Source organism: Magnolia sinica, chromosome 9 (genome assembly GCF_029962835.1).
Source record: "Magnolia sinica isolate HGM2019 chromosome 9, MsV1, whole genome shotgun sequence".
In the NCBI taxonomy this organism is placed as follows: domain Eukaryota; kingdom Viridiplantae; phylum Streptophyta; class Magnoliopsida; order Magnoliales; family Magnoliaceae; genus Magnolia; species Magnolia sinica.
Window position 1 is genome coordinate 11532803 of NC_080581.1, and position 12963 is coordinate 11545765.

Below are 12963 nucleotides of genomic sequence, written 5' to 3' on the forward strand. Positions count from 1 at the left end.
GCCCCTCCTCTCTCTCTCTCTCTCTCTCTCTCTCTCTCTCTCACACACAGCTTTCTTCTTCTACATCAAAGAAAATGACACTCTTGTTATTACCACAGCCATTTCTCCGCGACCTTTCTTTCAAGAACTCACTTCTTTCTCTTTTTTCTCAAAAACCTACCTCCATTTCCTCTCCATCTCTCTCCAACACACTAATCCAGAGACCCACAGCCCTTAGTATAACCCAGATTGAAAAACCCAGAAAGGGATTTCCAAAACACTGCTCAGCAACTGCTGAGATCGAGCGTGATATTTCAACGGTTGGGAATGAGGAGGGAGAGGTTCAAGTGCCTGTAGAGGAGGAAACGAGGGGAGAGGATGCAGTTGTGAAATACGATTGGAAAGAGGAATGGTATCCTCTGTATTTGACAGAGCAAATTCCAGATGATGCTCCTTTGGGCCTCACTGTCTTCGATAAGCAGATCGTGTTGTATCGAGACGGAAATGGCGTTCTTCGTTGCCATGAAGATCGGTGCCCGCATAGGTAACAATACCCACAATTTTGATTTTTCATTTTTGAGAAATTTAAATTGCAGAATAAAAATACCGATCTATACATCAACAATGAAAATCAAACAATAATAACAATAATAAATTCAACGTCCGTGAAACATTAAGATCATGAGTTCGAGTGCCCATGTAAAGCATATGAGTGTATAAAAGAAAAAAAATAAAAATTCTTAATCCGTCTATACGATTACAGATGTAATAATATAATTAAAGAAGTTAGACCATCACAACTTTTAATTCTCCTAATAGTGATCTTTTGGAGAGACTATACACAGAGCTTCGTGTATATGCTCTACTTACACCGAGCTTCAGTATATATTCTTTATCTATTCCTATCATTGTTTGATGCTTGCGTAAAAGCCATAACTTTATTTTATTAATTTGAAAGGTTGTATGTCGGCTTAGCTGTTAACGGGTGGGGTTCGATTAGATTGAAAGGGTTTGGGTCTGTTTTTTAGGACCCGGATCCGATCAGGGAGGCTGATAGTAGTCGAGTTGTGTCCGGGTCAATCAATGTCATATACATGGTCGTGCTCACACAATTGATGGATTGGATTGAAAGGTTACAGGTCTGTTTTTGAAGATCCGGATCTGAATTGGGTTCCAATCGGATCTTTGGGCCATAGTTCCTAGTTGGGTCGGGCTCGAGTCATGCTTGGGCCTCTTACATGGTCATGCTCATCCAATGGATGGATTAGACCGCACACATGTACCAGCTTGGCACGTGTGGTGTGTAAACGGGCTCTCATACAAGCTGGCTAAACCTCCTTCAATTACTAGAATAATTAAATTTTAATATAACTGGACCCCTCTATCCAAACCTGACCAAACTCAATTTTTAACCAGGCTCAAAATAGTGGTTGGGCGTATCTCCTTCTGTTACCAGAATCATCAATATTTTAATATATGTTACTATTAAAATTAAGTGGACCCCACATCCAAACCTGATTTTTAACCTCGCTCAAAATAGTTGGCCCATACGGAACCCAATTTCTAAACGAGTCCAAAAATTGGACTTAGACCCATTTTTACAGGGTTCATCTGGTAACAATAGGGCTGAGCCATACAGGGACTTTTGAGCTGGGCAAGTATTTAGGACAATTTGGGCACACCTTTCAGGCTCATGGGATGTGCTTGGGCTTAGATATAAAAGACTGAATAATTTTCAGCCAAGCATAGGTTCCCTTGGACCATGCCTAAATATCTCTATTATATATTACATATGTATATATTAAGTAGAAAATTGCGCAACTGCTCACCTTCTTAGGTGAGCACCTGTCTACAACTTTGCACACATGTCATCTGAAGGGTCAATGTGATATGGCACCCCTTGAAGCTTCACAAGCCCAACTTTCAGCCTGATCCAAAACTCTGGTGGGCCATGGCAAAAGGAAATAGTTTCCTTCCTTGATTTGCATTTCTCTTTGCTATGGCCCACTAGAGGGGTTCAAGGGGTGCCGCATCACTTGGGCATTTAGATTACGTGCCCATGACATGTGTGCAAAGGTATGTGGGGTGCTCACATAAAAAGGTGAGCGGGTGAGCAGGCCTCACATAGATATTATATACACTAGATATATTAATGATGGGGATTATATGTGAGCTCGTGCTAATAATTCAATTAAAATGAACGTGTAAGAGAGGCATAGAGCCTGCTTGAAGAACTCTCGTCTGAGTCTCATGAAATAAGATTATTGGCATTTCATGTCATGTATACGAGACATGTAAAATGTACCTAGGTTATACATGATGCATGATTGACTTGAATTGGAACTGCAATTATTATTATTTTCATTTATGCATTCACACCATGATGGATGCTCCTACCCATGACCTTGTGTTGAAACTCTTGTGTGTGTTGAAACTCTTGTGAGTCTACCATTAAGGCATGGCAAGATAACTTGAGATTCTCATTTGAGTTTTAATGTTTCCATTGTAATTATTACATGTTTTGCTTGTACAAGTAGTCATGGGCTGGATCAAGCCCATGGTTCGGTAATCCAAACAATTTATTTATTTTTTATTTTTTTTGCCCACCATGGGTGGACTATCCTTCAAATTTTGCCTCAATAAGGAAATCTAAACATTCCAATCTTTGGCCTAGAAATAGAAAGTTAAGAAGAGAATGCATGAATGATCCAATTCAAGTGTGGGACTCGACACGCCAATGGTCTTGGATTACTTAATCCGTTGTCTAACTTAAGTAGATTATATACCGATGTTTGGTGTATGTGCCATTTTTAATGTGGGTTGATTGTCCACTCTCACTATATAATACCATTTCCCTGCTCAAGTGACACAAATGCATAATTTTGATTTTCCAATTTGAGGTTCACCCATGCTTGTGTTGATAGATTATACACCATCATTTGGTGTAAGATACCATCTCTGCGGCTCATTATGAATGCGATGATGATGATTCCTGCGTGAGTAACAAATCCCTTGATTTTGATTTCCCATTTCAGGGTTCGTTTCTTGCATGATCCGATATATATACACCAGAAAATTAGTATATAAACCATGTCTACCGCACGATGGCTTGTGCTAAAGGTAGCTGTCCATGATTTTTCTTACCGTTTCTGAGTCATCATGAATGATCTACATTTGGATACACTGTGAAGCGGTGTATTGATCCTGTTTACCTTACAGCCCCACATGATCATCGGTGCTGACAGTCTCATGCATTTGAATGGTCTGTAATGGTCTGTAGTAGCTGTGGATGATGGTCCACAACTAGGAGTGTTTATGGGAGTTGGCAGGCATGATTCGTGTTTTTTAAATTAAAAAAAAATTTACGATTACGGATCTCTCCATCCCTTTTTAAGGCAAGACTATTCCCTACGGATATCACCCACAAATCACGTGCATCAGATAGAGCACAACTTGCGTATGTGGGAGAGACATTAGCCATTCCCCATTGGTGTTGGTATTTGAATGGCCTGATTTTTTATTTATTTTTAGATTGGATCTAAAAGTCTGGCCCGTTTAGTGTTCTTTGAGCTTTCAGTTTCAGGCCCAAAACTGCCCATCAGAGTCGCGAACAGGGCTGGTTTCAAGGGCTGGGCCAAACACTGGCCTATATGACAAACAAAACCTGACCCTTATTAGGCCATGACCCAACACCCGGCAGGCCATCTTGGATTCCTGATTTTTTTTACTGGGTCCATGATTAACCGGTCGGAAGAATAATACCTGTTTCATTGTGTGCCGCTGTATTTTTCAACTCTGCTTAAAACAGAATTTAAAGTTTTGATTGCATGGACATGGAAGCCTTGAACTTGATGAGTATTTGGAAATTGGTTCAGGTTAGCGAAACTCTCTGAAGGTCAGTTGATCGACGGTAGATTGGAATGCCTATACCATGGTTGGCAATTCGAAGGTGATGGTAAATGCGTAAAGATACCTCAGGTCTACTTGATTTTTTCCTCTCGATCATGCAAGTTTTGATTCTCCCCCATCTCAATGTGAAGGGGAAATACACAATGTAGGACCCACAATCTGCACATGGCCCGTTCATACAGTAGGCCCCACAGTTGTTGAGAGGTGCCCTAAAATTCTCCCCTTTTGGGATTGTTTGGACTGAGAGTACTCTGGAAATGAATTTGATTTTCCATGAAAATTGTGTTTGCCAGTTTATGTAAAAAAGCGTGGAATTTTATTTCCATTTCCAGAGTTTTACTCAAAAAACATGAATATCTGTTTCGTGAGAAGACCCAGTATCCAATTCCAAGTTCAGGAGAGAATTTTTCTTTTGAGCCATTGACCTCTCAACATTTCCATGGAAATCTACACTCCCAAATCAAATAAAATTGTTGTTGTAAATGGCCATTTTAGTCATATAATAGGAGAGATCATGGTCGATCCCATGATGGTGCTCACTACAGAGTAACGAAATGTGGGCCCCACTTGCGAAATGCTCACTAAAGTTCATTTCATTGTGTGACTGCAGCTTCCGGCCGGTGCAAAAATCCCCAACTCGGCCTGCGTTAAAACATATGAGGTGAGGGATTCTCAGGGAGTCGTGTGGGTATGGATGTCAGATAGGAAGACTGCAAATGCTGACAAGCTGCCCTGGTTCGAGCACTATGCGAGACCTGGGTTCCAGGATTTATCGACTATCCATGAGCTTCCATACGATCATTCCATACTCCTGGAGAACCTTATGGATCCAGCCCATGTCCCAATCTCGCATGACCGGACAGATTGGAGTGCGAAGAGGGAAGATGCCCAAGCACTATCCTTCAAGGTAACCGAGCGTACCAACAGGGGATTTGCAGGCCACTGGGGCAAAGCAAGTGATGGACAATCATTGCCGAACTTCCTACGCTTCGAAGCACCTTGTGTTCTTCAAAACAATCGTGTGATCGTCGACAAGAATGGCGAGCAGCAGTATTTCTCTGCTCTTTTCCTGTGTCGACCTGCTGGGCAAGGCAAGTCCATGCTCATTGTAAGGTTTGGAGCGTCGATAAGATCATTCTTGGTAAAACTGCTTCCAAAATGGTACTTCCATCAGAATGCTGGTAAGGTTTTCGAGCAAGACATGGGATTTCTCTCCTCGCAGAATGAGGTCCTGATGAAGGAGAATGTGCCTACAAAGGACTTGTATCTCAATATACAGTCATCAGACACATGGGTCGCCGAGTATCGGAAATGGATGGATAAGGTGGGCCACGGGATGCCGTACTACTTCGGACACAAGACCATCTCATTACCTAAAGTACCTGCTGTGGTGGAACATGCACCTGCTGGGCTGGTTGCTGGCATTTCGGCATCCATGCCTGCCAAGGGTGGGATAGGAACTGTCCATGCTCCGAATCCAGCCAACCGATACTTCCGTCATGTGGTACATTGCAAAGGATGTAGGGATGATGTACAAGCTTTCCAAGCTTGGAAGAATGCTCTTTATATCATGACATTCGCATCCGCTGCATTAGCAGTTGTTGTATCGGGAAGGCAGTGGAAGGTCCTCTTCTTAGTATCGGCGGCATTGTTCTTGACTGGGATGCATGCATGTTCTAGCGCTGTTTCCCTCATAACAACAAACTTCGTTAGGAAGCATAGGAGATTGTGAGCGATCAATCGAAGGTGTGATGTTTGAAATAGGCGGGCCATCCATCTTAGTAGCGATTATGTGGTGCTTGTATGGTATTGATGATTGTACAATTAGTTCGGTTCTCAAGCTAATAAGATTTTAAAGTTATTTTTCTTTTAGATGCCATGTTTCTGCCTCTTGGGGTGCGAATTCCGTTCCAGCTTGTTATGAACACATTCGGATACTCTATGCATGTTTACATGCATGCTATGTTATAAATGTATGTTATCAATTCTGACAAGTGGGGTTCATGTTTTGCTAATTCAAATCCTGATCTGTTGTCCCACCTAGAAATAAAAAGTCCATATTGCAATCTTAACCGTTGTGATTTGTGATCTATAGATGGACAGTTGAGAAGAGAAAATGTTAGAATAAAATGGGTGGGGGGGCAATTTAGGAACGAGTGATGTAAATCTCTAAATGGAGTTGATGTATGATAGTTGTTTCAAATCTTCATACGGAGAATGAGATATTGGAATAATTGCTGGCGAAACAGGAATCCATGGGAGGGTGCTTCCGGGGCAGCACCTTGCAGTCGAATGTGAGATTCGAGTTTTGCATCAGGCGGATCTGGCCTAAAGTCAAGCAGCTTCAATCAGCTAGCCATGCATTTGTTGACTGCTACGCAAGAAATTAATGTGGACCACCTGATGGAAAGCTTGGATCTCACAAACGTGCTAATTGGCACATGCTTGCATGTTGCAAACGGTGACTAACAAGCATATGGGCTTAACATGCACCTCCTTTGGGAAATAACGATCTATATGCTCCCATGGGTTGCAATTGGTGCCGATTGGGTCAGGCAGAGGAATAATGATACAGATAGTAAACAAGTGAAGGATCCACACACGTGTGTAGCCTAGCCCATCTATTCACACCCCAGTACATGCCAAGATGGCATTTGGCAACCATTCAAGCCATCTGGGTGGGTCCCACTGTGTTGACACTGGCAAATTCATCAGATGGCCCGTTGTCAATGAAATAAATGGACAGGTAGAAAACTTGCCTTAGCTGCCCATTTGTTTCGGATTCGATCCAAACCAATGAGCAAACAAACCTTATTTTCGGGCAGCCAACCTATAGATGGGGTCCGCCTAAGGTGGCTCCAATCTATCACCAGCGATGAATTGGACTATAAAGATGGACAAGCAAACCTCTTTATAATGGCGATAAGGGGAGACTAATGCAAGCTAATATTGGAGTTTTTGAGCATCAATGCAATTGCTATTCCATCTTCCATCTCATGGCTGTCTCCCAGTTTCCTTAACATGATACCGATGTGATCAGTCCATAGAAGTGACTCTTTTGTTTGGTGATCCAGCCAATGATCTGATGGGCCATGACATGGATGGAGAGTTACCAAAAATCTACCAGATCCGAAGATCCTAGTCTTTTGGACGCAGAAATGTTCCTGAAAAATACCAAACATTAGATGGCAAGATTCTTCCAAACCATAATGTTTTTGAAGCATACGCCATCCACATCCAGTGGACCCAATCAGATCAACAGCCTGGATCACACTTGTACAGACTGGGGACATATGGGCGCTACATGGCTTCATGTGTGGGGACCCTAAGTTCTTGGTAGTGCGAGCATGAAGTAGAACAATGGTTTTACACCCAATCAAGGGAATTTCAGTAAATTTTCAGATGTTCAAAGCATTCTAATACATTTTACACGGTACACAAGCTGCCTTAAAGAAATATTAATGGAGGCAATGAAGGGGAAATTAAAAATTTAAAAAAAAAAAAAAAAACCCTCACCGTTAATGACATCCGCTGCAATGCGATACACAAACAACAAAGAGAGCAGATCAATTTTGATTTGGTTGTCTGCATCTCAGTAAAAGAATCGATGAACAAAGATGCACCTGCTCTGATGAAAAATTACAGAAGATGAATCAGTTGTTTGGCGGTGCTGTGATTGCTAGCGATCTCTTGCGCTTGCTTCCCCAGCACAAGTTCACCTTATCAATTTTCTTCTTGCTCCCTAGGTAGCCTTGACATTTTGAAGTGCCACAGAAACACCTGACCTTCGGTCCAAAATGCACAAATCTAGATGCAGAAGCCAGAATCATTGCTATTGTCTTCCCAGAATTACATTGCCATAGAAGAGTGGAAAGAGGACTATAATGAAATTGGACAGATCAAATGGTGCATCAAAAAAAGAAATTCAGTCAGTTGAGGAAATATATAATGGCAGATTGAGCTGTTCCCTGGCCCAATAAATTGAATGCGGTGTCCACCTTTTTGGTCATCCAAATCAGTCACATGGTGATCCCCATATTGGATGTGAATCAGCATGCTCCTGGTAGTGATTCAAATTTGGCTCAACCGGATCTAAAAGTAGTAGGATGAGAGGGTCGTTGTTTGGCCCACTTCTTTACTCATGTATCTACGGGAGTCAATTCTAATGGGGATGTCCTAGCAAAAGTGGGTTTTGCAAGCCATCTCTTGTGATTGGAGGTAGACATTGCCTTATGGATAGCTCTCTCTCATTTTCATGAATAAAATTTGTGTTGCTTATGAAAAAAGGGAGTTCAATAGAGGTAGTGATGGAACATCTAAAATAAACAAAAACAATGTGAGCCTGTATCACTAGGTGTTGACATCTGTGTGTGAGCCTGTTGGCCCTTTTGGTCCTTGGTTACTACTGTTCAAGTTATTTATGTTTTTCCTCTTTTGCCCTCTTGTCTTTCTTTAAGTGCTAAGGGCATATTTATAATTATACATCTCTACATATTATAAGGGTTGGATATCCAACCCTATATGGTTTTTTCTTCTTTCTCAAGTTCTTTTATTCTCTGACATGGTATCAAGCAAAGAGTTTTCTCATTGATCTCTCTCCTTCCTCTTCTTTTCTTCTTCCTCTCTCGGAAGTTTGGTTTAAGAGTCGTTGCTACTTATTTGGTAATATGAACTGATTTTTCAAAGAAGGATCTTGCAGGTGCTTCAGATTTTGTGACAGGTTGCTGATTGTTTGCTTGCTGCTTTCTAGGTTTCTTTATCAGGTTTTTGGGGCTTTTTTTTTTTTTTTTGAAAGATGACGATTATATTAAAGATGAAAAAAGATTACAGCTAAAATGGAAAGGTCCACTGAGATAGCAGACAAACTTGAACACCTAAGAAAAGGAAATCACAGTCCTTCAGGGCTTCAACGTGAGTGGCCCATTCAATCAAACTTCTCTTTGCCTTCGATGAGACAACCCCTGCGGAATTAGCAATGTCCCTGAAACATCTGTTATTTCTTTCTTCCCAGACTGACCACCAGACCGCAAGAATAACCAGCCTCCAGATCTTCGTTCTAACCTTACCAATGTGCACACCATGCCACGCTTGAAGAAGGAGATTTTTCTCATCAGGGAAGCACCAGCTGATGTTGAACCGGAGAAGGAAATCAGACCAAATAGAAGATATGAAAGGACAGTTCACTAATAGATGGTCGACAGTTTCTTCTTCCCGCATACAACATAAACAAATATTGGGAAGAATCATCCCTTTTCTCCTCAGGTTATCTACAGTTAAGATTTTCTTTTTGCCAGCAAGCCAGCCAAAAGCCACGATCTTAGGGGGAGCAGCATACTTCCAGAGAAAGGAGGGCTGACTAAAATGAGGAGCAGACAAGTTGGATTGTAATCTGTTGTATAGGGATCTAACAGAAAATCTGCCAGATTTTTCCAGTCTCCAAATCATACTGTCTGAGGAAGACTGAATAGGATAAGTAGTGTAGATGCAGTCCAGAAGGTCGGCAGATTCTGAAATCTCCCAGTCTTGCAAATAACTTCTACAAATCACGTTCCACACAATCTTGCAGTCGATCACCGCGTAACAGCCAGCCACAAAAACTTCCTTATCAGGAGAGACGAGGAAGATGTTCGGAAATCTAGATTTAAGGGGCATGTCCCCTACCCAAATGTCTTCCCAAAATCGAATATTTGCCACATTACCAAGCACGAAAACGATGTCTTTGAGCACCTCCTTTTTCGTTTTTAGGATATCCTTCCAGATAGCCGACGCCCTATAGGAAGACGTCTCTTTGGTCCACCACTCACCGGTTGATCTCCCATATTTGTGCTTGATAATTGAGTTCCAAAAACTTCCATCTTCTGCCCCTAGTCTCCAGATCCACTTACCCAGCAAAGCTCTATTCATAGCCTTGAGGTCTTTTATCCCTGCCCCACCATCAGAGATATGACGGCACACCTCCTTCCAGTTAAGAAGATGGAATTTCTTCTTGTTCTCCTTACCGTGCCAAAGGAATTCCCGCCTTAGTTTTTCGAGAGTTGCCAACACCACACTCGGGCATTTGAGAAGAGACATAAAATATATCGGAAGGTTGGAAAGAGATGCTTTGATTAGAGTGAGGCGCCCACCTAAGGATAAATATCGACACTTCCATCTAGCAAGGTATTTCTCAAATCTGGATATGAATTTCTCCCAGCACAAAGGGAGGTCGACAAATGAGGACGGGAGGGGAGCCATAGCACAACCGAAAACTCTCGCAAGAATGTCGATCTCCTCACTCTCCATGTTAATCCCAAACAGCTTGGATTTCGCCAAATTAACTCTCAGGCCTGAAACTGCCTCAAAGCATCGGATTGTGGTACGAAGGTTTTCCACCTTATCTGTACTAGCATCAAAAAAGATCAAGGAATCATCCGCATATTGAATATGAGAGATCGGACTAATCATACCTTTGATTTTGATCCCACTCAAGATGTCTTCCACTTGGCCTTTATGCAGCATTCTAGATAAGGCTTCCCCTACTATAAGAAACAAAAAGGGGGAAAGGGGATCTCCTTGTCTTTGGCCTCTTGAGCTCTTGAAGAAGCCTTTTGGAGATCCATTGATGAGGATAGAAAAATGAGTCGACCCAATGCATTCACCCATCCAAGCTCTCCCCTTCTCCCCAAACCCCATCATGTTCAACATATACTGCAGCAAACCCCAGTCGACATGGTCGTAGGCCTTTTCTATGTCGAACTTGCATATAATATTCTTCTTTCTGGATCTAGAGTCCAGACATTCATTAGCAATGAGAGCCGCGTCCACAATCTGTCTATCTGCAATGACAGCGCATGATTACCTTAAATAATCTTCCCGATTACTTTTCTTAAGCGAGACACTAGAACTTTTGCAAGAATTTTATAGGGGCCTCCCAATAAGCTAACCGGCCTAAAATCTTTGAGAGAGGCCGCCCCCGGCATTTTAGGATTAAGGGCTATAAAGGATGCCCCAAGACCTTTAGATATCCTGCTTCTACCGTGGAATTCATAGAAGAACTCCATGACGTCTTTTCGAATAACTTCCTAGAAGTGTTGGAAGAATATGATGGGGAAACCATCTGGGCCAGGGGCCTTATCATCGTTGAGAGAATCAATCGCCTGTTTTACTTCTTCCGTTGAAAAGGGAGATTCAAGAAAATCAGCCTCTACTGTCGATATACCATCAAAGTGGAGAGCCTCCAAAGAAGGTCCACACCATTCCTCTCCCTTAAGCAGAGTAGAGTAGTATGCTACTGTCTCGTCTGCAATCATGTCTTTGTCTTCTATCCGAACTCCATTCACCACTAGACTGCTGATCTTATTATTCCTGGCATGCATACTAGCAATACTATGGAAAAACCTAGTATTTGTCTCCTTCTTTTATCCAATTAGCCTGAGCTTTTTGTTTCCAGGATATTTCTTTTTCAAGAGCCCTACTAGTGAGATCTTGGATTAACTGAATTCTTCTAGTCAAGATTTATGTGGACATCGGCACCACTTCAACCTAGACATCACTATTGCGCAATTCAGCCAATAAGGAGCCTGCTTCATGTTCCCTGATTCGAAATTCTTTTTGGTACCATTGCTTCAGCGCTTCCTTCAGCCGTTTCAGTTTAGTGCTGAGTTTAAAATCTGCAAAGCCTTCTACTGAGTAGCCAAACCACCAATCAACTATCATCTTATTAAAACCTTGGATTTTTAGCCAGGAACAGTCGAATCGGAAAGGTTTAAGGCCCCAGTTCTGCTCCTCAATGTCAAGGATTATAGGATAGTGATCCAATGTGGTTCTTGGGAGGGCAGATTGAGAGGTAAAAGGGAAAAGTTCCAGCCAACTGAGGGAAACAAGGAACCTGTCGAGTCTGGAAAGGATGGGATTTGCTCTCCCATTAGATCAGGTGAATCTAGACCCAAGCAAAGGCAGATCCACTAACTCCTGATCATCAATCCACCGAGAAAAGGACGCCATCGCTGGGGTTACGGAATTACCATGGGACTTTTCTTCAAGATACCTAATGATATTGAAATCCCCCATAATGCAGCAAGGCCCAGCAAACTTCTGTCTAAAGGCCGAAACTTCTTCCCAGAATTGGTTTCTGCTAGCTTCTTGGTTCGGACCATAAACTGAGGAGAACAGGCAGGTAAACCCCGAAAAAATGTGTCGTAACCTCACCGAAATCGAGAAAGAACCAACCCAGCTGCTGAGGAGCGACCACTAGGACGATTTCCAAGCAACTAAGATACCTCCAACGCTGCCGATCGAATCCAGGACTACCCATTTTGCGTCTCTGGCCTTCCAGTGGGAACCCCTCGGCCTATTGTTGAAACCGTTGATCTTCGTTTCCTGGAAGCATATGACATCTGGATTATTCCTATCATAGGTGTCTTTTATTAACCTTCTTTTTTGTTTGGACCCCACACCCCTGACGTTCCAAGAAATAAACTTCATTGGGGAACCGAACTTCCCCGGAGTCTCTGATTCCTAGCCCTTCCGGCGGATTCATCTATATTACCTGGGCAATCCACAAGGCGTTGCAATTCTCTGTTGCCACACGATCTTAAACGGCGGCTTCTTGGCAATTTCGTAGCTGAGAGGGGTCTGTCACAGGACTCTACACAATGAAACAGGGCTATGAAGTCTTCCAGGCAATCTCCAAAAGATAGGCCTAAAGATCTGCCAATGTAGCCCATTGCGTCTCTGATCCACTTCTTTCTCTGTATAGTGTCTAGCAGATTAGCTTTGTTAGGGTCATCTGCGATCAACTTGATGGCAGCTTCTACTGGGACCGAGACAGAGCAGACACGGATCTATAGAGGTTCCGCTTCAATAACCTCTATTTCTGGTTGCTCCTGAAACAGCGTCAGGAGGCTTTGCTCTGTCCAGTCGCATAGAGAGGACTGCGGAGAAGAGGGCATGTTCGTTGGGGAAGACGGGTTATCCGACTGATATGAGCCTTGGTCAAATTCAGTACTTTCGACTTCCGAGAACTTCCTAAGAGATGAATCAAACAGCGGGGAAATGGACGTCGGGATCGTCTGTTGGCTGGTGGTTCGTTAGGAG

The 12963-nt window shown here is 42.6% G+C and overlaps 2 protein-coding genes across 3 annotated transcripts in view; one reads left to right on the forward strand and one right to left on the reverse strand.

Moving 5' to 3' along the window:
- Positions 1-5882, forward strand: LOC131256891 (protein TIC 55, chloroplastic). The gene is made up of 3 exons (XM_058257977.1): positions 1-523; positions 3855-3957; positions 4499-5882. Exons 1-3 carry the CDS (start codon positions 75-77, stop codon positions 5618-5620), a joined length of 1674 nt encoding a protein of 557 aa, XP_058113960.1. The 5' UTR covers positions 1-74; the 3' UTR covers positions 5621-5882.
- Positions 5883-7264: 1382 nt separating this feature from the next.
- Positions 7265-12963, reverse strand: part of LOC131256892 (histone-lysine N-methyltransferase ASHR3-like) — a 53762-nt gene continuing 48063 nt past the window's right edge. For both annotated transcript variants that reach the window (XM_058257979.1, XM_058257978.1), the window contains one exon: positions 7265-7695. In XM_058257979.1, coding sequence (XP_058113962.1) covers positions 7542-7695 — 154 coding nt within the window. In that variant the 3' untranslated portion in view covers positions 7265-7541. The remainder of the gene's footprint in view (positions 7696-12963) is intronic.